At 39.3% G+C, this 26,571-nt stretch overlaps 1 protein-coding gene across 1 annotated transcript in view; it reads right to left on the reverse strand.

Moving 5' to 3' along the window:
• The window catches only part of BRWD1 (bromodomain and WD repeat domain containing 1), a gene marked incomplete in the record, with an annotated part of 4,378,631 nt that overhangs the window by 4,236,702 nt on the left and 115,358 nt on the right, over positions 1–26,571 (reverse strand). The window contains 1 exon segment of the mRNA XM_044071461.1: positions 1,944–2,039. Coding sequence (XP_043927396.1) covers positions 1,944–2,039 — 96 coding nt within the window.

The raw sequence follows: 26,571 nt of genomic DNA on the forward strand, positions 1-26,571 counted from the left end.
CAACTGAATCTGGATTCTGAGAAATTCTCAACATCCTGTCCACATCTGCTTGTCAAGCTTCTAGCTGACACGAGGGATACAGAGGTTGCAGGTGGCCTGGAAAGCCAGTAGAGGTGTCTCCTGTTAGAAAGGTGATTGGAGTCTTATGGAAATAGGCTCCAGTGAGAATCCAGGTAACCTGTGGAGTGAAGACCGATTTGGATAGAGTCAGATCGGAGGGAGCAGCTCAATCGGAGGATCTCTGAATACAGTCAGATCAGAGGACTTTGCAATTTTCTTGGGTGAGGGGAGTGATTGGAGGAATACTTCACCATTTCCTTAACCTCACCAGCTGAATCCCTCTTGGGTTTCTCCGATGATTTCTTGGAGAGGGGAGCTCAGAAGATTAAGGTAGAAACAAGCCTTTTGTCACAAGCTTGCATCTGCGCTTGACTAGTTCTCAGTGATTAAACCCTGCACAAAATGTCACATTATGTGTTAAAGTGCCCTGCTCTGAGGTAATACATGCACTCAGTATGGGGGTATGAATTGGGAATTTTGTGCCTGCAAGATGAGAATCTTTTAAAACCAGTTTGTCAAACATCTTGAACCAACTGACAGCAACAAAAGCAACTACAATATCAGAAAGGCAAGGAATGATTACTAACAAAGTTAAGACAGGGATAGCAGCAATGGTACAAACAGAAATACCAGCAATGATAGCAGGGAGTACCATCTCAACACAGAGGTATTAGAAACGATAGCAGAAACAATAGAAGGGGCACAAGCCCAGATGAGACAGATAAAAAAAAATCTACTCCGAATACACATATTTCTAGACAAAAAGGAGAAAAAACAAGGGACTAGACAAATAGTTACCTGCTAAAGAAAAAAAGAAAAAATGCCTTATCTAACTCCAGAAAACACTCCAACTACAGGTGGCCATGTCCAAATGCTGAAGTGGCAAATGAAATCGGATGTAAACCAGGCCAAAGAGGATTGTGGGTAAGGGGAGGAGCTCAAGCTATGGAGCCAATGTCTATTGAAGCAGCCAAAGCCAGATCTGAGGTCAGATCAGAGTCCCATTGGTTGAGGAATGGACGAAAAAGACATCAAATGCAGGACTTACAAACAGCAGGCATACAGCTCCAACCTATGCAAGCTGCCCATACGCATAGCATTTTCTAGGAAAAAAAAAACACTTCTAAACTGGCTGTTAGAGAAGGAATGCTCACATTGTGCATCTACATCAAGGAGGGCCCCTGTATCAAATAAAGTTTATTTTATTGTTTACTTAACAATTGGCTACTGCAACAAGCCTTCAGACATCACATACCACTTACCAGCATCTAATGTTGGACATGAAAAAAGCATAATACGCACATGTCCTAGTGAAATGAAAACAATCTGAAGTATGTTAGCAACATGTAAGAGACAAGGTAGCCGTTTGCTTTACAAAGAACTTTTAAGGCAAACAACTGCCTTTATTAATTAGTTTCAAGGACCACTACTACACTGAAATAAGTGCTTAAAATCTGGTCATAGTGTATAAGGCTTCATCTGAACTTCGAGGCTAACTGTTAAATTGGCTAAATAAAACAAAATAAAAACATTCTATACCCTAATACAAAATGCGCCACTTCTCTGTTTCAAGTATGCTTCAGAAAATCTGCAATTACCATTGCATTTGAGAAGCGACCACCCTAAGGTTATAAACATCAATTTAAAGTCTGTAGTTACCAGAGAACACTGCATTACACCACAGAAAGCTGCATCAAACTACCTTCAATAATGAACAGAACACTGTCCTATATAGTACCTTTTATATCGTTTGCTCTTCCAAGACCATCACAGTCAAAAGTAACAGAATGCCTCCCTTCTACAATGCTCTGCAAGTTCTTAGGAGTGAAAAATAATTCGACAGTTTACGGCAGATTAACAGTTTCAAAATGAGTGAAACGTACCAGTATTTGCAGAGTTGTTGTAGTTGGGGATTTCTGGAGGTCTTCCTCTGTGTAGGGCAGCAAACATAGTACTCTTCCATGTAACAGTCTTACAATCTGTATAACAATACAAAACACTATAATACAAGATATGATACAAATATTACGCTTCTACTGCATAGTACTTAAGTACAGTTGTGTAGGCAGCTTACCATAACATACGTTTTGAGTGAGGTCACCTGTGGTTATAACAAATAGGGATGTCTGCCACAGGTTCAGGCCAACCTATGGCCCAACAATAACAGCTAAACACCCTTCTCCATGGCCAGGTTAGGTCACCTTGCTCAGACATCTTCATACACCTGGACCATTAGAAGCATAGTACAGCTCTGTACACTTGCCACAAATGTAGATGTTAGAGTGTTTTCACTGTTGCAGTCATTACATTTGGGTAAACTGCTGGCAGGTTGCCCTCAGTCGGCCTGAGTAACAAAGATTTGGGTCCTGCGTCGGTTGCAGTCTCCTCTTCCATGACGTCAGGTCATCAGGGGTATAAAACATGCAACAGATGACATTTTATTCAGTTTTTCTTGCCCCAGATGTCAGGTGCTCCTCAAATGGGGAGCAAAAACAAAAAAAAAATATATATATATATATATATATATATATATATATATAAATATCGCCAGGGCGCCTTGAAGGGTTCTGCAAAATCACAAAGGCGAAGCCAGGCATGGCGCCGCAGAGCGATGCCTGCTCTGCTGGCTCTAGCCACTCCCTCCGTGGCATCGGAGAGTAGCTGCATAGATGTGTTAGTAATAGATTTCAGAGTGGCCAAGCGAGCCGAGAAGGTGCGTTTGTCCTCAGCCGCCATGGACTCCGGGGGGGCTCCAGCGTATTCCTTAATCAAGTCTCGGAGTCGGATGACGTGTGCCATATAGTTCAGCGCCCTTACAGAGAAGGTAGCTAAAGCAAACATCCGCTTTCCAATGCGGTCCAACGTCCGAGATTCCTTATCTAGAGGGTGGACCAAGGAACTCTCCGGCGCTAGTTCCTTCTTGGTGGCAGCCGCCACCACCATGGCATCCACTGGAGAACCTTTAGACCATGCCAGCTTATCAGAAAGGGGACTAAGTATCTTGTCTGGTCTTCTGGGAATTGGCTCCACGGTGTCTGGCTCCTTCCAAGCCCTGGTGGTAATTAAGTCAGCCGGGGGGGGGCACCCAAGAAGTAGACTGGCCTGCATCAAATGCCTCCAGGAACACAGACTCGTCCGAGGAAGGTTTTTGGGCAGACCACCCTCCTCTGATTTGCAACATCTCCATGATGTCTCCAAAGGAGACATCCTCAGGGGGGTGACCTTGGGGAACCTTCCCCTTCCTCCAAGTCTGTGTCCTCTGTGAGGGACTCAGGGGAGTCCAGGTGCCTCCTTTTGCACTTCCGTTTGTGAGGTACCTCCTCGGTGTGGCTGAGAAGGGCTCACCCACAGGGTCTTGTTTCTCTAAGGGTACCAACTGGAGCGCCGATGCAGGCTGTCCCTGTGGCCGGATGACAGGCCCAAATGCACAGGAGTGACGGATGGATCCGCAGCCCGGACCGGGGATCTGGAAGTCCTTGACAGCACCCTCTCCACTACATCAGCGCCCGATGGCGAACCGCTCTCCCAGGCTCGAGCAGCCCCTCGGCTCTGATGCAGGATCGGCGTCCGGGCGAAGCAGTCGGACCCTAGGGGGAAGTGTGCTCCAACCAAACGGCGCCGAAGACACAGTTCCCCCCACGGATCCAACACGCTCAAGGGCATAGTCAGCTTCAAAGTAATTAAGACTGCGGTGCGGCGTTCCCCGGTCCCGAAGCACGGATCCGAAGACTCAAAACCCAAAACCGGGACAGAGAAGGACCGATCGGGGGAAAGGGCGAGCAGAGGGGAGGCTGAGCGCCCCATCTGCATTTGAGCCTGCAGGAAGTGATGCATCATCTGGTCCAAATCAGCATCGGCTCAAGCCTGGTGGATCTGAGGAGAATGAGGAGAACCAGAGGTCTCTGAATGGACCAGCTACCTGGCGCTGGGTTGAGGAGCGAGACCAGCCCCGCCTGCATGCCCAGCCGGCCCTCCTTTTTCTTTGAAGAGGAAGAGAGTCCCTCACCCAGGAAGCTGAGAGCTGAGTCCCCAACAAGGAGGGGATTGAAGGCACGGCGCGAAGGCATCAGCTCAAAGGGAGAGGAGAGGAAGAAGAACTGGGGCAATCCCGCCAGATTAGTTTTCATTCCTCCTATCCCTGGTAGCCTGAAGGAAAAGCTGCACAAAACTGGCAGCTGGTGATAAATGGCCACCCAGTAACACCCAGATTGAGTGCGCTAACGTCAGATGGAAGCTTATGACCACACCTGCGTACGCTTAGAAAAATGGTTTTAGGCCTTCAGCCATCACCGCCACCACACTCATGCACTAGGGAGGGAACTGAAGTACCTTATGTAAAATTATCACAACAAAATAATATTAAATATATTAGATTTATATACAAACGAAACACACACCAAAAGAAATTTTAGAAAAATTTTGTAAAGGTTTTAAACTGAACTCTCACCCACGCCTAAGAGCGCTCATCTCTAGAAGCTGCTATAAGCTGCTGCAACCAAATTCAGTGATGGGGAAGGTAAATAGATTATGGTGGGAGGAGCTAGGAGCTTGATCTTAGCCAGGTAAAGCTGCCGTCGATCAGAGATGGATCCGACATCCCACAGGTTGCAGACCAAATGAGGTTAACTACCAGATACCGCTACTTCAGAAGTTAAACTAGAAGGAAGAAAAAGCGCCAGGAACCTACAGCAAGGCAAGAGAATCACTCCCAGGATGGCCAAGGAGACAAAAGAAAATTCTCCAGCAGGAAGGCTGGACAGAAAGCTGAGGAAAGATGAAAGCAGCACAAATGAGAGTATATTAATGTTTCATCCTGGAGGTTATCTTCTTCCGCTCTCAAATCTAATGGGACAGAGTCTGTATTAGAAAACCTGTGGTGCTCAAGAAGGAAGGCAAGGATATTCCTGGCACAGCAAAGCCAAAGTTCTATTCATAGTTGGTGATGATGTCTAACTATAATGTGCACAAAAGTGCGAGGGTTTGACCTCAAGTACAGCGTACAAATGTCATCTGTGGGAGCTCTGGACCGAAAGCAGATGATGGCCACAGTTCTAGTGGAATGTTCTGGAAGTTAGGGTAATGGGTCAATCAGCCAAGCTGCTTTTGATGCCACCTGCTCACTTTTAAGTAGCCTTGAAAGAAACAATTGGTCTAATTTCACCTGATTTTATGGAGGTATTCTAAGCTGTCTCAGAACATCCAGCATGTGCAGCATGCATTTCCCTTGGTGGAAAACCTGAAAGAAGAAAAACAGGTAGATTGAAGAACTGGTTGATAACGGCCCCACACCCATAGGAAAGGAGGGTTACTGAAGGACAATTCTATCTAATAAAAATGCTAAGTGTGTCTGAGTTCGATACTCATTCAGCCAATATAACTGCAACCAGAAAATGTTTTCCAAGACAGAAATTCCACCCCTAGGAGACGTCTCAAAGGGAAGATCAACAAATCCTGAAGTAGTACTGTTAAATCCTTACAGAACCTTGTAAAAGCATCAAGAGAACAGCAAACGACTTTTGAGAAAGGTTTGCAGACAACCTGAATATGCTAAGGAAGAACGATTTTTGCTCGTGAAAACTAGACAGCAGAAAAAATAAATTTAATTGTAGAACTAGCTCCATTACTGAAATGATAAGCAGGAAAGTCCCAATATCTGGAATAGAACAGGATGCTGAAAATTAATCTGCTTTTCTCTGGTATCTATTAAGGCACGGAAAAATCTCTTCCATCTACTTCCATGAATCTTGGGAGGATGGCACATTGAAACTGGGAAGAAAGCCTGACTATCTAGCAAATCACCTGAAGGAAGAAACCATGCAGTCAACTTGAGGGTTCAATCATCCATGATGCATCCCTGCGATAAGTGAGACAGAAGGTCCTGAGAAGGAGATCCAACAACCAGGGAGGTATACAGATACAGCTGATGACAGGAATCTATAGCTACAGAGCCCAGAATGGGCAAATGAGGCTTATCTTGGTCTTCTGCTGAGATGCTTTTGACAAAACTTGGGCAAGGACAGGGGTGAGGGAAAGACAAAGGAGACCAGAGGTCAGCCGCTTAAGAGGCCGCCTGGTGACTACACTTGGAGGGATCAGAGTGAAGTACCTGCTGCACTTGGAATTAAGGGAGAAGCAAAGAGGTTACAGCAAGGTTGGCAGCACTGACAAAAACATCTTTTTCCACCACCAATAAGTTGAGACACCACCATGAGGGAGTAAGATGGTGGACTCACACATTGTCTGCTATCTTGAACCTTGAGAATATGTGTACTGCCAACAGTGGACAGAAGAAAAGAGACTGCTCATTGCCACACACACAACAAGCTTTTCAATATAAAGGGCAGGATTGGGTTTCTGTTGATGCAACAGACCACAGATATTCAAATGTAGCAACCATCCCTGGAGAGGAGATAGATCTTGAAACATTCGGTAATGTTACATAATAGAAAGTTCTCATTTTCAGAATAATGATCAGAAATTTTGTTTCTCCAAATGAGACTGACAGTTCTGACTGTCCCTTCCCAAGTAAGGTCTCCCGCCTCCACCCTATGTGGAGGCATTCATACCGCGGCCTTGGCAGGTAGACAAAGGGCAGCCTGAGAAACAACTGTTTGAGTTAACCAGGATACAGATTCGTGTTTTTGAAATTTCAACTGCATGTTAGTTGCATCACACTGACCTACTGCACTGCAGTAAAGACTCACTATGGTACCCTCCTGGATGTGAAACCCCTAACGTACCAAAACCATGAAGCTCATACCAAGAGCAAGACTAATCTGGCTGGGAGTGGAAAGAGAGACAGAATGTAATGGCTGGACCTGCAAGCAGTTTAACTCAGTTCATGGTAAGCTTGTGACCAGCCACCACATCCAGAGACATACGTAAGCACCACAAATTCAGGTCTTGAGTGGGAAGAACTGACCGAGAAGTTCAATGTAATGCTCATTTGAAGATAGATGAAGGCAACTGTGAGTTTGAATCAGTAGGCTTGTGGGAGCAGCAGGAGCCAGTCATCAGATAAGGAAACACCTACAATCCTAGTGCAGTCTCAAGAAAGCTGCAACCATCGCCAAGAATCCTGGTCAACACCTCCTGGGGGCTGGGAAAATCAAAGGCAGGGCCCTGAAATGGTAGTGAGTGGCTCTGCAACAGTAGTGGTAGACATCTCTTGGAGCACCTGTTTATTTTGATGTGACAGCATGCATGTTGAGATCTATAGGCACGCCCATCATCCTTGCACAACAGCAACAGAAAGGAATGAATCCACTATCTGAACTTTGAATGCTTGACAAATTGATCCGTACCTGCAGATATTCAAACGCCTTAGGTCTCCATTCTTCTTGGCACCAAACGAATCTCGCTATTATACATCCTTGCTGGTCTGGGGAACCACTTCAATGATTTTTTCCAGCAGTTTTCCATATTTCACGGCCAAGCTTTTCCACTGGATCGCATGGAACATCAGGAACTTTCTGGTCCATTTGGGAGAGGCTGATGGAAACAGTGACAACTCCTGGATATTACATTTCCACACTCAGAGTCTTGGTGATGGCTGTCCAGGCTTCAAGGTGCAAAGATAAGCCCTAAGCTTTCTCCAGACTGCCACCAGAGTGGTGCAGTTAGGCAAGCCAGGAGTGACAAGAGGACTCTGAATTTCTTGAAAGGCAGCCACCTCTGCAGAAGCAGACAACTGCCATTATAGTCCCTGCTCTGCCACGGGAATCATCTCAGGAACCCTGGACCTTGTGGGAACCACATTCTACTCTGTCTGGTTCCAGGAAAAGGTCTCTGCAGAAAGTATTCTAGTGGTTGAGATGATGTGTTCTTCTATCCTGTTCGGCCTGAGAGTTTCTTTCACCCAAATAACCAGGTGGACCCATCAAAGGACATCGATGAAGGACAACCTGAAAAGGCATCATAAAATCAAAGGTATTCTGTAGTGCCTCTCTCATAGCAGTTTCTCAGAACCTGTCACCTAAAAAGTTCTCATTGAAAATACGAGAAATCGACTCAGAGGTACGGCTAGGGAAATGAAGGGCAGCTTACTTGCGGATGAAACCATATCTTCATCCTCTACAGACATGGATCCTGAGGGCATTGAAAACCCTAATCAATCCTCCTCCTGAAATCTTGAAACAAGTGCTAACTAGTTCAAAGTGACCTGAGAGGGCAAAGATCGCCAAACACATAAACACGCTACCAAAACTCCCCTAGACCTCGTTGTTCGTGAGGATGTAGTTAACTTGTTCAACAGGTTAATTGGTGGCTGCTGCCAACTATAGTATCCACTGGGGGACCCATGTGCCTCTAATGAGCCCGACACTTTGGCACTCTGCTCTTCTGTAGCATAGGGTTCCGTCAGACATCTGGATTCTTCAAAGTCAGTCAGAAATGAGATCCACCATCTTCGCTGGGACTATCCAGATGGAAGCGTTTCATTCCAAAAGCCTTGAACAACACCGCCTCGGGTTACATGATCAATCGCCTCTGTTTCAAACTCAAGGACTCACCAAGAGAGACACATCCCTCCCTCTCAAAGTCCATGACTAGATCAAAGATCACTGCAGGAACCCGGCCTATTGCACACACTTCAGAGGGGGCTCACCAGTGGATGCTCCAGGAAAGACTCCAGAAGTAAGCAGAATCTTGATGAGGATCGTCTCAGGCTTCACCTGGTGTTGACAGCCCAATGGTGCGATGAAAAAAAGACCAGGATCAGTAGACCGCTCAGGAGGTAACCCAGAGGCAAGGGATGTTTGTCCACCGAGGTGGAAACCTCCACCACCAAAGGCAGAGATCATGATGGAAGGCAACCAACCTGGTTGTTGCCGAAGCCACTCATACAATGTAGAGAGATTGGAGCTGTTGTCCAGCAGTGAGGCCCGGCGTTGGACATTACTCAGTTCTGCAACCCAAACTATCTGCGCCATATCTATGGCTCCGGGATTACGAACCTACCAGAGTCTGCTGAACCATCTGACTGAGAAGTTGAGCCAAAAACTCAAGCCTTAACGACACAACCGTACCCTCCTGAGTCTGAAGACCTGAAGCCAGCAGGGACAAGAAGATTGAGCAATGGAACAAACTGGTGGCATGCCTCAGATTCACGGGAGACTAAGCTCATAATTACTTCCAACTGAATCTGGATTCTGAGAAATTCCTCAACACTCTGTCCACATCTGCTTGTCAAGCTTCTAGCCGACCAGGGATACAGAGGTTGCAGGTGGCCTGGAGTTGTGCAGAGGTGTCTCCTGTTAGAAAGGTGATTGAACCTGAAATAGGCTCCAGGAGAACCAGGTAACCTGTGGAGTGAAGACCCATCGATAGAGTCAGATCGAGGGAGCAGCTCAATCGAGGATCTCTGAATACAGTCAGATCAGAGGACTCGCTGCAATTTTCTTGGTGAGGGGAGGATTGAGAAATACTTCATGGTATTTCCTTAACCCTCACCAGCTGAATCCCTCCTTGTTTCTCCGATGATTTCTTGGAGAGGGGAGTCAGAAGATTACATAGAAAACAAGCCTTTGGTCGCTGTGTTTGCATCTGCGCTTTTGACCAGTTCTCAGTGATTAAACCCCTGCACAATGTCACAATACAAAGCAAAGTGTCTGCCTGAGGCAATACATGCACTTGGTATGGGGGAAGGAATTAGAATCAGCCTGCAAGATGAGAATTTTTAAACCAGTTTGTCAAACATCTGGAACTAACTGACAGCACAACAAAAGCAACTACAATATCGAAAGGCAAGGAATGATTACTAACAAAGTAAGACAGGGATGGAAGCAAGAATGTATAAAACAAGAAACACTGGCAATGAGATAGCAGGAGCATCAACAACAGATATAATAGAAACATAGCAGAACAATAGAAGGGCACAAGCTCCCAGATGAGACAGATAAAAAATCATCTCGAACACACATATTTCTAGACAAAAAGGAGAAAACAAGTGGACCAGACAAATAGTTACCTGCTAAAGAGAAAATGCCTTTATTCTAACTCTAAGAAACATCTAACTACAGGGTGGCTATGTCCAAAGAAGTAAATGAAATTTGATAAACTAGCCAAAGAGTGATTGTGGTGGGGAGCTCGTTATGGAGCCACGTTCATTAGAAGAAGCTAAAGCCAGATCTGAGGTCAGATCAGAGAGTCCCATTGGTTGAGGAATGGACTTAAAAGACATCAAAATGCAGGATTCTATAAACAATAGCAGGGCATATGTCTGGCTCATAAGCTGCCCATACGCATAGCATTTAGGAAAAACACTTTCAAACTGTTGTTGAGAAGGAATACCACATTGTGTATCTACATCATAGGGCCCTGTATCAAATAAAAGTTTATTTTATTGTTTACTTAATAAATTGGTTACTGCAATGCTTCTTCAGGACACATGTACCACTTATCAGTATATCTAATGTTGACATGAAAAGTATAATACGACATGTCTCAGTGGAAATGAAACAATCTGAAGTATGTTAGCAACATAAGAGACAAGGTAGCGCCGTTGTTTATTAAAGAACTTTTACAAACAACTTATTAATTAGTTTGGCGGACCACTATTCACACACTGAAATAAGTGCTTAAAAATTGGTCATAGTGTATAAGGCTTCATCTGAACTTCTGAGGCTAATCACAAATTGGCTAAATAAAACAAAAACAAAACATTCTATACCCCTGCATACAAAATGCGCCCACTTTCTGTTTCAAGTATGCTTCAGAAAATCTGCAATTACCATTTATCGAGAAGTTTACCAATTCCCCACATATATAAACATCAGACTTAAAAGCTCAGAAGTCACCAGAGAACACTGCATTACCACAGAAAGCTGCACTCCAACTGGCTCAATAATGAACAGAACATCATGTCCTATATGTACCTTTATATCGCTTGTTTTCCAAGACCATCACAAGTCAACAAAAAGTAAATAGCCTCCTTCACAACAATGCTCTGCAAATTTTAGAGTGAAAAATAATTCGACAGTTTCACGCAGACAACAGTCAAAGAGTGAACGCATTCAGTATTTGCAGAGTTGTTGTTAGAAGTTGGGGATTTCTTGGAGGTCTTCCTGTAGGGCAGCAAACATAGTACTCTCTTCGTCTTACAAATCTGTATAATAACAAAACACTATAACACAAGATATGATACAAATATTACGTCACTGCATAAGAAATGGCACAGTTGCAGGCAGCTACTACAATATACGTTGAGGAAAATACCTGTGGTTATAATGGGAAGGGATACCGTTACAGGTTCAGCCGCAACCGTAACACAACAGCTGCACCCTCTCCATGGGCTGTGTTAGCTCACCTGTTCGTGACATTCACATATACACCCGGAACTATTACATAGTACAGCCTGTACACACTGCCACAAATGTAGATGTTACAGGGAGGTTTTCACTGTTGCAGTCAATACATTTGGGTAAACTGCTGGCAGGTTGCTCAGGTCGCCCGCGAGTAACAAAGATGACGGGTCCCGCCGGTTGCGCCCCTTCCATGACGCGCTGGGTCAACAGGGGTATAAACACGCAACAGATGACATTTTTTATTCAAGTTTTTCTTGCCCAGATGTCAGGTATGCTCCCTTCAAATGGGGAGCAAAAACAAAAAAAAAAAAAAAAAATATATATAAATATATATATATATAAATATATATAAATATATAAATATATATATATATAAATATAAATATATATATATAAATATAATATATATATAAATATATATATAATATATATATATATTAATATATATATATAAATATATAAATATATATATATAAATATATATATATATATATATATATATAAATATATATATATATATAAATATATATAAATAAATATATATATAAATATATACATATAAATATATAGATATATATATATATATATATATATATAGATATAATATATATATATATATATATATATAAATATATAAATATATATAATATATAAATATATATATAAATATATATAAAAATATATATATATATGTATATATATATAATATATATAAATATATATATATATACATATATACATATATATATAACATATACATATATATATAAATATATATATATATATATATACATATATATATATATAAAATATATACATATATACATATATATATATATAATATATATATATACAATATATATATAAATATATATATATATATAAATATATATACAAATATAATATATAATATATATAATATATATATATATATATATATATATATATATATATATATAAATATATATATATATTTTTTCTTTTTTTTCTTTATACTATAAAATTTTTTTAAATATTCTATTTTTCTTTTATACTTTTATATAAATCTCTAAATTTTATCTTTAATTTTTTTTTTTTTTTTTTATAAATATTTCCTTTTTTTTATAAAATATTTTTGTTTTTAAATTTTTTTTATTTTTTTCCTTTTTTTATATATTTTTTTTTTATATTTTTTTTTTTTTTTTTTTTTATAAATATTTTTTTTATTTAAATAATTTTTTATCTTTTTTTTAAATTTTTTTATAAATCTTTTTTTTAAGGTTTTTTTTTTTTTCTATTTTATAAATTTTTTTTAAATTTTTTTTTTATATAAATTTTCTTTTTTCTTAATTTCTTTTAATTTTTCTTTTATCTTTTTTTTATCTTTTTTTTTTTTTCTTTATTTGAATTAGATATAAAGCTTATAATTTTGAACAGTCTATTTGATATCCCCTTGAATGTTAGTTGTTTTTTTCTTGTTTTTTTCATTTATTTCCCATTTTTGTTTTTTTTTTTGTTTTTTTTAAATTTTTTAAATATATTTATTTTTGTTTTTTTCCTTTTTTTTTTTTTTTGTTTTTTTTGTATTTTTATTTTATTTTATATTTTTATATTTTTTTTTTTTTTTTAAATATATTTTTTTTTTTTTGTTATATTTTTATTATTTTTTTATAAAATATATTTTATATAAATTTTTTTTTTTCTTTTAAATTTTTTTTCTTTAAATTTTTTATTTTTTTTTTTTTTTTTAAAATATTTTTATATTTTTATTTTTTTTTTTTTTTTTTTTTTTTAAATTTACTTTTTTCTTTCATTTCTTTAAATTCTTAACTTCATATACTTGTTTTCTTTCTTTATTCATATTTATTTCTTTTTTCTTTTATACTTTACATTTCTTTTTCTTTCTTTTCATATATCTTTTTTTTCTTTGAAATTTTTCTTTTTATTTCTTTCTATCTTTTCTTTTTCTTTTATTTTTTTCTCTTTTTTTATCTATTTTTTTTTTTTATATATCTTTTTTTTTTAATTTTTTCTTTCATTTTACTTTTTTTCTCTGTATCTTTTTTTTCCATGTTCATTTAAATATATTTCTGTATACTTTTTTTTTATTTTTTTCTTTTTTTTTTTTTTTTAAATACTTTTTAATTTAAAATATATTTTTTTAAATATTCTTGTTCCTTTTTTTTTCTTTTTTATTATACATATTATAAATTTGCTCTTTTTTTTTTTTATTTTAAAATATATCTTTTCTTTTTTTAAATTTTTATTTTTGCTTTTATTTTACAAAATACTTTTTATTGCATAAATATTATCCCCTTTTTCTTTTTTTAAATATTTTTCCTTTATAAAATATAAATATATACTTTATCTTTTTATCTTATATATTTTCTTTAATTTATATATAAATATTTTTATAATTTTTTAAATTTTTTTTATGCAAATTTTCATTTTTTTTGGCAAATCTTTTTTTTTTTTTATGTATTTTAAAATATTTGTTATCTATTTTTTTTTTACATTATTTTTAAAATATTTTTTCAAATAAAAAAATTATATATTTTTTTATATATATATAAAAATAAATATATTTTAATATTTATAAATATTTATTTTTTTAAAACATTTTTTTTTTTTTTTTTTATAATTTTAAAATCTTTTTTTTTCTTATATCTTCTTTATCATTTATCTTTTTTTTTTCTTTTTTTATTTTCTTTTTTTTTAAATATAGCTTTTTGTTGTTTATTTCTTTTTTCTACTTTTACTTTTTTTATAATACATTTTTTTTTTTTTTTTCTCTCTTTCTTTTTCTTCTAAATTTCTATTATTTTTTTTTAAATATTTTTTTTTTTTTTTTTTATAAATTTATATATCTTTAAATTTTAAATATATCTACATATACATCTTTATCTTTTTTTTTATTTTTTCTTTTTTTATATACATGAAATTTTATTTCCACATATATTATATCTTTTCTATATTTTTTTTATATATATATCATATATATATTTCTTATTTTCTTTTCTTTCTTCTAATTTTATCTTATCTTTTTTTTTTTTTTTTATATTTTTTTTTATAAATATATATTTTTTTTTTATTTATTTTTATTCTATTTTTTCCCTGCTCTATAATATATATTATTTATTATATAAATTTTTATCCCTTATATAATACCCTTTTATCACTTTTTTTTTACATATATATATATAAAATATATCTTTATATAATATATATACATTTATTTTCTTTTTTACTAAATAAATCTTTCTCTGTTTAAAGATCTTTCCCTTTTTTCTTTATATACATTTTTTATACATTTATTTTTCTTTTTTTTTATCTTTTTTATAATACATATTTTTTTATATACATTTCCCTTTTGTTTTTCACCCTTTTTAAAAATATATATATATATATACCACACCCATCTTATATACAACATATATTGCTCCATTATTTATATACCCCCCATTGTTATCAGCTGTATAATATATTTTTATATGTCTTTTTATATATATATAAAAAAATATATACATCTATCTTTTTTTTATATACTTAAAAAAAAATAACCCTTTTATATATATATATTCCTCTTCTTCACATAATAATAAAAATTTAAAAATTTCTTATCTTCTTTTCACTTTTTTATCATTTTTTAAAAAAAATATTTTTCTTTTTTTCATCTTTTTTAAAAATATATTCTCTCATCTCTTTTTTTAAATATTTCCCTCTTTTTTATATTTTCATACCATTTTTTTTCTACATTTATTATATATACAACTCTTTTTTTATCTCTCTTTTTTTTATATACATACTACCAACTTTATACTCTTTTTATCTTTTCTCTTTTCTTTAAATATTTGTACGAATTTTTAAACATACTTCAAAAATTGAATCTTATACTTTTAAAAAAATTATATATGAACCTCTTTTTTTTCTCTTATTTAAATACTCATACTTTATATTTCTCTTTTTTTTCTCTTTTTTCTCTTTCTAAAAAATTTTTTCTCTCTTAAATATATACATACTTTTTTCTCTTAACTTTTTCTTTTTTTTTTTTCTCATACTTTTAATATCATTTTTCACTACATTTTTTTTTACATCTACTTTTAAAACATCTCTGTAAATAGAACATTTTTGTTTTTCATTTTGTTGTATAGTTGTGAGTATTTGACAGCTGAGTCAGAGCCTAGTTTTGAATCAAAAAGTTGCAGTTATTGTCTGTCCTACTTTCTATATTCTTCTTTAATCTTTTTTATAGCCATACATTTTTTATTTTCCATATCTTTTCAAACATATATATTTTTTTCTCTATAATTTTTTACATACCTTTCTCTCCATAAATAATTCTCTCAACTTTTTTACATAAATTCACATTCTATAAATTTTCTTTTATCTCCAAATATCATATTTTTTAAGAGGAAATAATATATGATGCATGAAATATTTTAGCTTTTTTCTGTCATTTATTGTGAATATGCCTGTTTGAAAATCATATATAATATTGTGCAGAAACCAGTGTGCTGAAATTTATACATATTGTCTGTTTTCCCTACAAAGCAACCATATCTTTCTGAAATTTTCTGATATATCGTGTGAGCATTTTTCATTGTTACACCAACAGATATTTTTTTTTCTCTATTTATTTGTTTTTATTATTAATATATAGAAATTTTTTTTTATATATGTGTAAAAAGAATGAGGTTTATGTATGAGTTTCTCCTGCTGGAGAAAAGTAATATGTGTTCTCCCACATGGCATCTGCTCCTATGTTGCCCCTTTTGTTTTATGTAACAACTTGTGTTGGCCTTGCAACCATATAGAAGTGTTATAGTCTGTTGTCAGATCTGAATCTTTTCATATGTCTTTTTTTTGCATATTGTTTTTTTTTTCCATAGTGACAGTATGCTGTGTCAAGCTGCAAGTCTGAAAAAAATAGTGTATGCTTGTTTATATATGGCATGAATCAATTACCTTTCCTGCATAAGATGCCAATCTTCAATAATTTTATATTTTTATGCATAGTGACATATTGATATGAATTGTCATGACAGTTATGATATTTGTAAATATGAGAAAGCCAGTTTGTTGTGAAGGCTGTTTTGTATATGTGTTGAAGTAGGTCCAGAATGAATATATACATTGTGTGATGCCTTATGTAGCTGAAAATATATGCATAATCATGTTTTTGTGTACACAATATATTTTAAAACCTTTGTGTTTCAATATTCTGCATTCAAATATATCATATGATAGGCAGTCTTATCTTATCATCTGGGGAGAGATTCTGAACAGCTAGCAACCTTGCACCCAGGAATGTAATTATTTGAGAGGGTACCAGTTGGGATTTCTTTTTGTTTATTGTGTACCCTTGGGCATGTTCGAAGCCTGGTTACAAACGCTAGATGTTGAAGAGTGTCCTTGTCCTCTCTGCTTGAATGAGACAGTCGTCCAGATAAGGATAAATTTGTATGCTTCTGTCTGCAGAATGCAATTACTGGTGCCAGGCACTTTTTAAATACTCTGGGCGCAGTAGATAAGCCAAAGGGCAGTGCAGAGAACTGGTAATGCAAAAAACCTGCCTTGAAGTGGAGGTATCGTCTGCATGATTCCCTTATTGGGATAATGCAGGTATGCCTCTTAAGTCTAGAGTCACTAACCAAGCGTTCCTGCCCAGCATAGGCAGTAGCTGTTGTAAAGTCAGCATTTTGAATTTTGGAATGTCCAGGAATGTGTTCAAAATCGATAAGCCCAATATTGGACACCAGGCATGGTCTTTTCTGGGTACCAAGAAAAGTCTTGAATAAAAACCTTGTCCTTTTTTCCTTTTCTGGTACTGGTTAAATAGTCCCCATTATCCATCAGGGACATAACTCGTTTCTGAGCCTCTGCCCAATGATTTTGTGGCAGATCTGGCCAACCATTTGGAACTGGCAGAGTATGGAAATGAAATCTGTACCCCTGAGATACTATGTTTAATACCAACTTATACTGGGTAATTAACTGCCAATTTAGAGCATGAAGTGCTAGTTTTCCCCCCAAGGGGGCTGCCAAAAGAGAAGTGATTGGCGAAGGTAGTGGGAAGTCATTGAGACTGCTTACTGTAGGGTTGTGCTTGGTTTCCTCCAGATTTGGAGGTGGAGGCACCCCATTGCTTTGACCTGCAAGAACCCTGTGATTGGTATCTGGAGCCTTTTGTGCACCTGGATTTGCCTTGAGTGGCTCTGTTGGACACAGCAAAACCTGGGTGGCTGCACTTGCAAGAAATCTTTTACAGTTTGCATAGATTTAGCTTGGTCTTCCATTTTCTTTAAAACCTCTTCTGCCTTATTACCAGAGTATCATGCTGCAAGGGATCATCCAACAATTTAGCTTTAACATGATCAGGCAGATTTTGCTCCTTAAGCCAGGCATGCCTTCTAATCACAGATCCAGTAACTGTGGCCATGCAAGAGGCTTCCAAGGAATCAAAACCACATTGCAAAGTATTTTTTCCAACCTGTTCTGCTGAATGCAATCATTCCTGTAATTCTTTATTTTCCACACAATCAGAAATCAACATAATTTTCTGTTTCAGTAAGCCCATGACATGCTGTTGATATTTAAGCATATGAAACTGGCAGTTTAAGGCCCTAATTGCCAAGGTTGCAGACGTATAAACCTTCGTTCCCCATCTATCCAGCACCCTGGAATCTCTGTCAGAGGGGGTAGGATTTTTGGCTGTAGAGGCCTTTACACCCTTGGGACCCTGTGAAATAGTCTCAGGATCAGCAGCAGGATTTTTGAATAGAAATTTGTGGGAGTCAGGAACCCTGTAATATCTGTCTGGCTTACTAGGAGCCGGGGGTAGGGAATCAGGAGCCATGCTTGATGATGAAAACACATCAACAATGTCTAATACAGGAGGTATTGCCAGAGGCCTATGCTGAGGAAGAAGGAAATCCCTATGCCTCTTTTTTGAATCCGAGAAGTCCTGACTCTCCCAGTGAAAATGTTCCCTTATAGTATGCAAAGTTTCTCCAAAAGAGTAATCCTGAGGAGGAGATGCAGATGGGATGGATTCTTCTGCATCAGAATCCTCATAGGGTGGAATAGAAAATTCCTGATCAGAAGAAATGGAAACTTGATCTGAAGATTCATAATCAGTGCCTTGCCTAGGCCTCTTAGCAGGGGGAGATTGGGAACCCATGATCAAGGTAATTAAGTCCTCAACCATTTTGATCTGTTTTTTCAGACATAGGGGCATGAGCACGTTGCTCATGCATCAGTTTTTTTAGACATAGAAGATGTTTTTGATCTTGGTTTTTGAGGCTGGCGTCAGTTTAATATAAAAATGTTAGCCCTGAAAACACCCTCAGAAGCCGGTGCCTGCTCAGCGGCTCCGGACTCATCCAAGGGAGAGACTCCACGGGTTCAATACTCTGAGAATCTCGTGGCATACCAGACTCTGAATGTGTCTCAGTACAGGCCTGCGACTCATAAGTAGTGGGTATCAGGGGCTGCGAAAGCGCCTCACTGAGTACCGGCGACTGGCTTAGGAGAAGCTTAGTCATCGGTTCTGAACCGCGACGGTCTGTCTGTCTTTTTCTTTGCGCTTTTTGTGAACTCCGGTAGTCGGATTGCTAACAGACGACATTTCAGGATAATTAAATCTTGATCCAAAATATTTAGAAGCAAAAATATACCGCCGCTTAATAGTGCGTTGGTTAAATCTAGCACAAAACCAACAGCAAGGTACGTTATGATCTGGGCCTAGGCAAGAAATACAGTACAAATGAAAATCCTTATGAAGTATTTGCTTCCCACAAGTAATGCAATTATTAACTTTTACTGACATCAGTAAGGAGCAAGAAAAAGTTTCCCCAATGGGGTACTTCGCTTTAGTTTGAAGACTTCGGTTCTGAAACTTGAATACGAAAATTTCAAGAGTCGGCCGACCGGCACTTGCAAACTGCTTCTGCTTCGGGCATCGCACGGCAAGAAAGACTGAATAAAATGGCGTCGGCTGCATGTTTTATACCCCTGACGACCTGACGTCATGGAAGAGGAGACAGCAACCGAAGCAAGACCAAAGACTTCATTATTCAGGCCAACTGAGGGCAACCTGCCAGCAGATTACCCAAATATAATGACTGCAACAGTGAAACATGAACATCTGCCCACATCTTTATGTTTTTTCTTGCCCCTCATCAGGTCAATGTTTAACCTAAATATCAGTCTGTTAGAACCAAGAGATTTTTTAGTGAAGGGTTGGTGTCTTGGAGCATTCAACAACTCCTGAGGAGCCTCATGAAGGAGGGAAGAACACAGGAATGAGAACAAGGGAAGGGGGATATGGCATCAACCCTTGACCCAAAGTCTCCCAGACAGTACAGGGGATGGAGGGAGGCAATCTGGACTGCAATAGTGACCACACTTGAAAATAAATGGCTTTGTTTGATAATAACCAGTCATCGATGAGCATCAAAAAAGAGCCAAATGGGCCAGATAGAAGATGACAAGACTCATTCATCAGAGCTCTTGAGATGAAAAAAAGGCTCAAGCATACAGCACAGAAACTGCTTGGAAAGTTTAGACTACTGGTCACCAACCTTTTACATATTAACAGACAAAAAATGCAGTGAAAGAAAAATGAGCCAGATATTTTTTAAATCATTGTATGTATTCTTTTACCCAATTTATAAGGTTCATAGGTAGTTACTAGGCATGCAGACTTGGAGGCAGTACACTAGACAATTTTTTTGGGAAGGAGAAGTGTCTGCTCCACATCCTGACACAAGGGTCTCTGTGGCCAGCAATGAAACTGAAAAAAACAGGCAGTGAACATGAGGTTGAGCAGATCTGGGTGTAGTGACCTGGACTGGAAAAGTAAATCATTCCTGGGATCAAATAGTTAGGTGGAATCCCTGATGTAAAGCTTCAATAGGGGCAGCCAGACTTGACTGGGTCAATAAGGGACTGAAGATCACTAGCTTTGCACCTGGTTGCCCTCTGTATGAATCTGCACATTAGGGGAAAAGGAGAAAATACATAAAGGACCCAGGGCAGCCCCTGTCTGACTAAGGCATCTCTCAGGGGCTGCCTCTTTTGTGGCGGGGGGTTAAAGTAGTTGCTGTACTATGTGTTCCCTGGGGAGATAAAAAGATTGCAGCAAGGATATACTCAGCAATAAACTATCTGCTTTGCCACCACTGGATTCAGAGACCATTCATGAGGCAACAGAAAGTACAGTTGTGTACACTTACCATAAATGTAGATGTTAGAGTGTATTCACTGTTGCAGTCATCACATTTGGGTTATCTGCCTGCAGGTAGCCCTCAGCCGGCCTGAATACCAGTGTCTTCAGATTTCTGCACCGGATGCTGTCGCTTCTTCCTTGACGTCAGGTCGTCAGGGGTATAAAACATGCAGCAGATGCCATTACACAAGTTTTTCTTGCCCCCAGATGTCACGTGTCCCCATAACAGGAAGCAACTAAATGGTATGGTAAAACCCCCATCAAAAAGCAAATCCACAAGAAAAAAAAAAGATATACCAACCAGAAGGAGAGGTAGAGCCAAGAGAAGTCAGGGGGCTGGAAGGAGGGTAACCAGGAATGCAACAGTGAATACACATCTAACATCTACATTTATGGCAAGTGTAATCAACTGTACTATGTTCTTCGTGTTTCACTGTTGCAGTCATCACACTTGGGTTGATTCCCAAAGCTAAGGAAGGGAGGAGGAAGTTAAAGAGCATTAAGGCCATCTATCAATCCCTGCAAGACTGCAGTGGCAAATCCAGCTCTGGATTTAGAAAGGTTAGGCAAGTGGTAATGCTTGGTGAAGGTATGTACAGAGCTCCAGGTAGCAGCTTCTAGGATGTCCTTGGTAGGAAGCTCTCTGAGAAATGCCGCACAGGTAGATGCAACCCTGGTGGAATGGGATCTTATCCCCTGTGGAGTAGGTTTTCCATGGTGCTTGTAGCAGAAATGAATGCAATGGGCTATCCATTTGGAAATGGTTTGCTTTGAAATGGCCTTCCCCTCTGCCCCTACAGCAAAGCTAACTAGCAGCTGCTCAGATTTTCTGGTAGGCTTAGTCCTGTCCAAATAGAATCCAAGCTGTCTGTGCAAGTCCAGAGAATGCAGTATTCGTTAACTTTTGCTTTGTGGATTGGGGAAAAAAGTAGGCAAATGAATGGACTGATTTAGGGCCACAGAAAACACCACCTTGGGCATAAAGGAAGGGTTAGTCTTGAGGGAAACCCTGTCCGCATGGAAGATAATGAAGGGTTCCACTGCCATGAGGGCTTGTAATTCAGACACTCTTCTTGCTGAACTGATGGCTAGAAGGAAGGCTGTTTTCCAGGAAAGGAATTTCAACTCAGCTGTAGCCGCTGTTTCAAAGGGGGAAAGAGTGAGCTTTTCCAATACAAAGTTAAGGTCCCAGGCTGGAGTGGGAGCTCTCTTGGGGGGGGGGGGGTCTTAAATTTTTGGCCCCTCTAAGGAATTGCTTTAGCAAGGGGTGAGAGAAAAGGGGTGGCTCTGTTTTATAATGCGCTGAAATTGCAAAGGCATGAATTTTAATTGACTAGAAGGATAGGCCCCTGTGGAGCATTTCTGTTAAGTACTGTAGAATCTGAGGTAAGCTGGGCACCATTGTGCCCATCCCCTGAGCCAGGCTCCAGGAACAGTATATTTTCCACTTTTCAGTATAGGATTTCCAGCACTAGGCCTCCTTGCCTCCAGAATGACATCCAGTACCTGCTTACTGAGGGATGGCTAAGGGAGAGCTCAAGGAATTAGCCAGGCTGCAAGGCTCAAGGTTTGAAGCTGAGGGTGCAGAAACTTGCCCGCCTGCTGGGACAGCAGGGAAGGGGTCTGAGGCAGGTGCTATGGTTGTAGCAGTGCCATACTGCGCAACAGGGGGTACCAGTGCTGGCGTAGCCAGCCTGGTGCAATCGGTATTGTCCTTGGCTTGTCCTGTTTGATCTTTAGTACAACCTTCGAGAGGAGAGGCAGAGGGGGAAAGGCATAAACAGAGAGGCATTCCCAGGTAAAGGACAGGGCATCCACTTTCTAAGCTTGGCTGTGGGGAGTTCTTCTGCAGAATTTGTTCAATTGGTAGTTCTGAGGGGAGGCAAACAGGTCAATCTCTCGAGTCCCCCATTTGTTCCTCAAGAGGTTGAATATTTTGGCTTCTAATTTCCATTTGTGTGGGTCCATGAGATTTCTGCTCAAGTCATCCGCCAGTGAATTTATTATGCCTGGCAGGAATTGAGCTTGCAGGTGTACTTGGTAGCTCAAGGCAGTGTTCCACACAGCCATGGCTAGTCTGCAGAGAGGGTATGAGTGGGTTCCCCCCTGCTTATGTACCACATAACTGTGGTGGTGTCCGTCTTTACCAACAGTTGTCCTGGTAGAATACGGTCTTGGAAGGCTGTCAGAGCATTCTGTACAGCTAACATTTCTTTTTGATTGATATGCAGGTGCATCTCTCTCGGGTCCATTTGCCCTGAATGCACTGCCCTGCCATGTGAGCCCCCCATGCATAGTGTGATGCATCTGTTTGTTAGGGTTTGGGCGGCAGAGGGTAGAGTGAAAGGAAGTCCCTTGTTGTGGTAGTAGGCCTCTGCCCACCAAAGGAACTCTGTCTCGATACAAGGAGTGATAGAAATCATTGCTTCCAGGTCCTGAGAATGTTGACACCATAGGCTTTTTAGATACCATTGAAGATTCTTCATATGCAGTCTTGCACATGGAATTAGCAAAATGCAAGAGACCATGAACGCCACGGCTTGCAGTATTTTCCTTGCAGATAGCTGGGATTTTGTGGCCAATAGTTTGAAGTAGGTTGTCAAGTAAACTTGTTTCTCTGGAGTGAGGAATGCCATCTGGGAAGTTGTGTTCAAGCTTGCTCCCAGGAATACAATCTGTTGGCAGGGTACTAGGTGAGATTAATTTTCGTTGATGGTGTAACCCCAGTGAGGTTAGAAGTTTCTATACGAATGCCAGGTGTTGTAATAGCAAGTCCTGGCTTTCTGCCGGAATCAGACAATCGTCCAAATATGGGTAAATTTGAATATTTCTCTGCCTGCAAAATGCAATGGCTGGAGCTAGGCACTTTGTGAATACCCTGGGCACAGTAGATAAGCCAAAGGGAAGTGCAGAGAACTGACAGCGCATGGAGCCTGCCCTGATGCATAGGTATTTCCTGCAAGATTCCTTTATTGGGATGTGCAGGTAAGCTTCCTTTAAGTCTAGGGTTGCCAGCCAGGAACCCTTGGCTAGCATGGGAAGAAGCTGTTGCAGAGTTAGCATTTTGAATTTTGGAACTACCAGAAAGGTGTTGAGAATAGAGAGGATGTCAGTAGTCTTTTCTGGGTACCAAAAAAAGTCTTGAATACAAGCCTTGTCCCCTTTGTTCACCTGGGACTGGCTGAATAGCCCTGATATTGAGTAGAGAGAGAACCTGCTTTTGGGCCTCTGCCCATTGAATTGGGGGTAGGTCTGGCCAATTATTTGGTGTTGGTAGGGTGTGGAAGTGGAATCTGTATCCTTGGGGAAACTATGTTCAAAACCCAATTGTCCTGGGTAATGAGTTCCCAGTTTTTTGCATGCAGGGCGAGCTTTCCTCCTAAGGGAGCAGGTAGTAGAGCAGGGTTTGGAAGGGTTAAGGTTAAGTCATTGTGCCATTTTTCCGTAAGGGGTGGCTTATTACTCCCTGCTTTGGAAGTGGGAGCCCCCCACTGCTTAGGTTTGTGCGAAGCCTGAGGCTGTAGCCTAGGTGGTCTGCTGTTCCTGGGTTTGGACTGAAAAGGCCTAGAAGGGACTGGAAAGGACCAGTTCTTAGAAGGCCAATACCTACTGAATCTGGGAGGCTGTACTTGTTGGAAACCTTTAACAGTTTGCATAGATTTAGCTTTTTCCTCCATCCTTTTGAGGACTTCTGCTTTGTTGCCAAAAAGGCAATCTTGGTTTAAGGGAGCATCCAGTAATTTAGCTTTTACATGATCTGGCAAGTTTTGTTCCTTCAGCCAATCATGCCTTCTAAGTACAGAACCAGTGACAACAGCCCTGCAAGATGCTTCTAAAGCGTCAAAACCACTTTGCAAGGTATGTTTACCAACTTGTTCTGCAGAATGCATTAAATCCTGTAATTCTTTGTGTTCAGTACAGTCAGGAATCAACATCATTTTCTGTTTAAGTAGCCCCATAACAGGCTGCTGATACTTTTAACATAATATGAAACTGGCAATTTAAAGCCCTGATGGCCAAATTAGCAGCAGTGTATACCTTCTTACCCCATCTGTCTAAGGCTCTAGAACCTCTATCAGAAGGGGTAGGAGTTTTGGAAGCAGTAGCCATAAAGCCTTTTGGTCCTTGGGAAATAGTCTCTGGATCCGCAGAAGGATTCTTGAAGAGAAACTTGTGTAAGTCAGGTACTCTAATACCAGTCAGGTTTTCTGGAAGCTGGAGGTAAAGTGTCTGGGGAAAGGCTAGATTCCAGGAAAGCATCATCTACAATGTCCAGAACAGGAGGGATAGCTAAAGGCCTGTGTTGAGGTAGGAGTAAGAATTCCCTAAGCCTCTTTGTGGAGTCAGAGTAATCCTGGCTTTCCCAGCAGAAATGCTCCCTAAGAGTGTGCAAGGATTCACCGAAAGAAAAATCTTCTGGAGGGGAAGCAGATGGAATGGAATCCTCTGCATCAGAATCCTCATAAGTAGATAAGAGCAAATCCTGGTAATCATAAGGAGCTGAAAAATCAGATTCCTGATCAGAAGAATCAGAAAGAAACTCAGTTCTAGGTCTCAGAGGGGGAAGGCTGGCTTCCCCAATCAAGGTAATGAGGTCTTCAGCCATTTTTAACATTTGTTTTTTAGGCATACTGGCCTGGGCCTGTGGTTTGGTAGTCAGTTTTCTAGGCGTGGTGTCTGTTTAATATGAATGTCTGTAGGCCTGAATACACCCTCAGAAGCTGGTACCTTCACAGCAGCTCCGGACCCATCCAGGGTAGAGGACATCCGCAGGTTCCTTAGTCGAACAAGCATCTCGCAGCATACCGGACTCCGCATGGGTCTCAGTAGAGGTCTGCGAACCAGAAGTAGCGGATATCAGGGGCTGCGAAATTACCTCACTAAGCACTGGCGGACTGGCGACTAGCTTAACGGAAGAGTCGTTGGCAGTTTTGGACCTATGCGGTCCCGGTCTTTATCCTTCTGTTTTTTCAGAAGATCGGTAGTCGGATGGCTTGACAAAGCCATTTCAGTGTACACTGAAAGTACAGTTGTGTACACTTACCATAAATGTAGATGTATTTACTGTTGCAGTCATCACATTTGGGTTATCTGCTTGCAGTAGTCCTCAGTTGGCCTGATTAACAAAGTCTTGGGTCCTGCGTCAGTTGCTCTCTTCTTCCGTGACGTCAGGTCGTCGGGGGTATAAAACATGCAGCCGACGCCATTACATCAGTTTTTCTTGCCCCAGATGTCAGGTGCCCCCCTAATATGAAGCAATAAATATATAAATATATAAATATACAAGGATATACCTCCAACAAAAATGCAAATAGACCAAAAAACGTTTAAGCATATTAAAGGAAAGTAGAGGTATAGCCAAAATAAGTTAGGGGGCTGGAGGGAGGGTAACCAGGATTGCAACAGTGAATACACTCCAACATCTATATTTATGTTAAGTGTACACAACTGTACTATGTTCTTCATGTTTCACTGTTGCAGTCATCACATTTGGGTAGATTCCCAAAGCTAAGGGTTGGGAGCAGGAATTTATATAGCATTAGGACCAGCTAGAAGGCCCTGCAAGACTGTAGAGGCAAATCCAGCTCTGGATTTAGAGAAAACTGGCAAATGATAATGCTTGGTGAAACCATGCACAGAACTCCAGGTAGCTGCTTCTAGGATGCCCCTGGTAGGGACGCCTCTGAGAAAGGCTGTAGAGATAGATGCAGCCCTGGTTGAGTGGGGTCTGAGCCCCTGTGGGATAAGTTTTCCATGGTGCTTATAGCAGAAATGAATGCAATTGGCCTATCCATTTAGAAATGGTTTGCTTTGAAATAAGCCTTCCCCTCTGCCCTTGCAGCAAATGTCACCAGCAATTGTTCAGATTTCCTTTGAGGTTTAGTCCTGTCCAAGTAGAATCTAAGTTGTCTGTGCACATCTAAGGAGTGCAGTATCCTTTCCCCTTTTTTCTGTGGATTAGGAAAGAAGGTTGGCAAATGAATGGACTGATTACAAGCC

Source organism: Protopterus annectens, chromosome 5.part0 (assembly GCF_019279795.1).
Source record: "Protopterus annectens isolate FY-2018-M chromosome 5.part0, PAN1.0, whole genome shotgun sequence".
Taxonomy (NCBI): Eukaryota; Metazoa; Chordata; order Ceratodontiformes; family Protopteridae; genus Protopterus; species Protopterus annectens.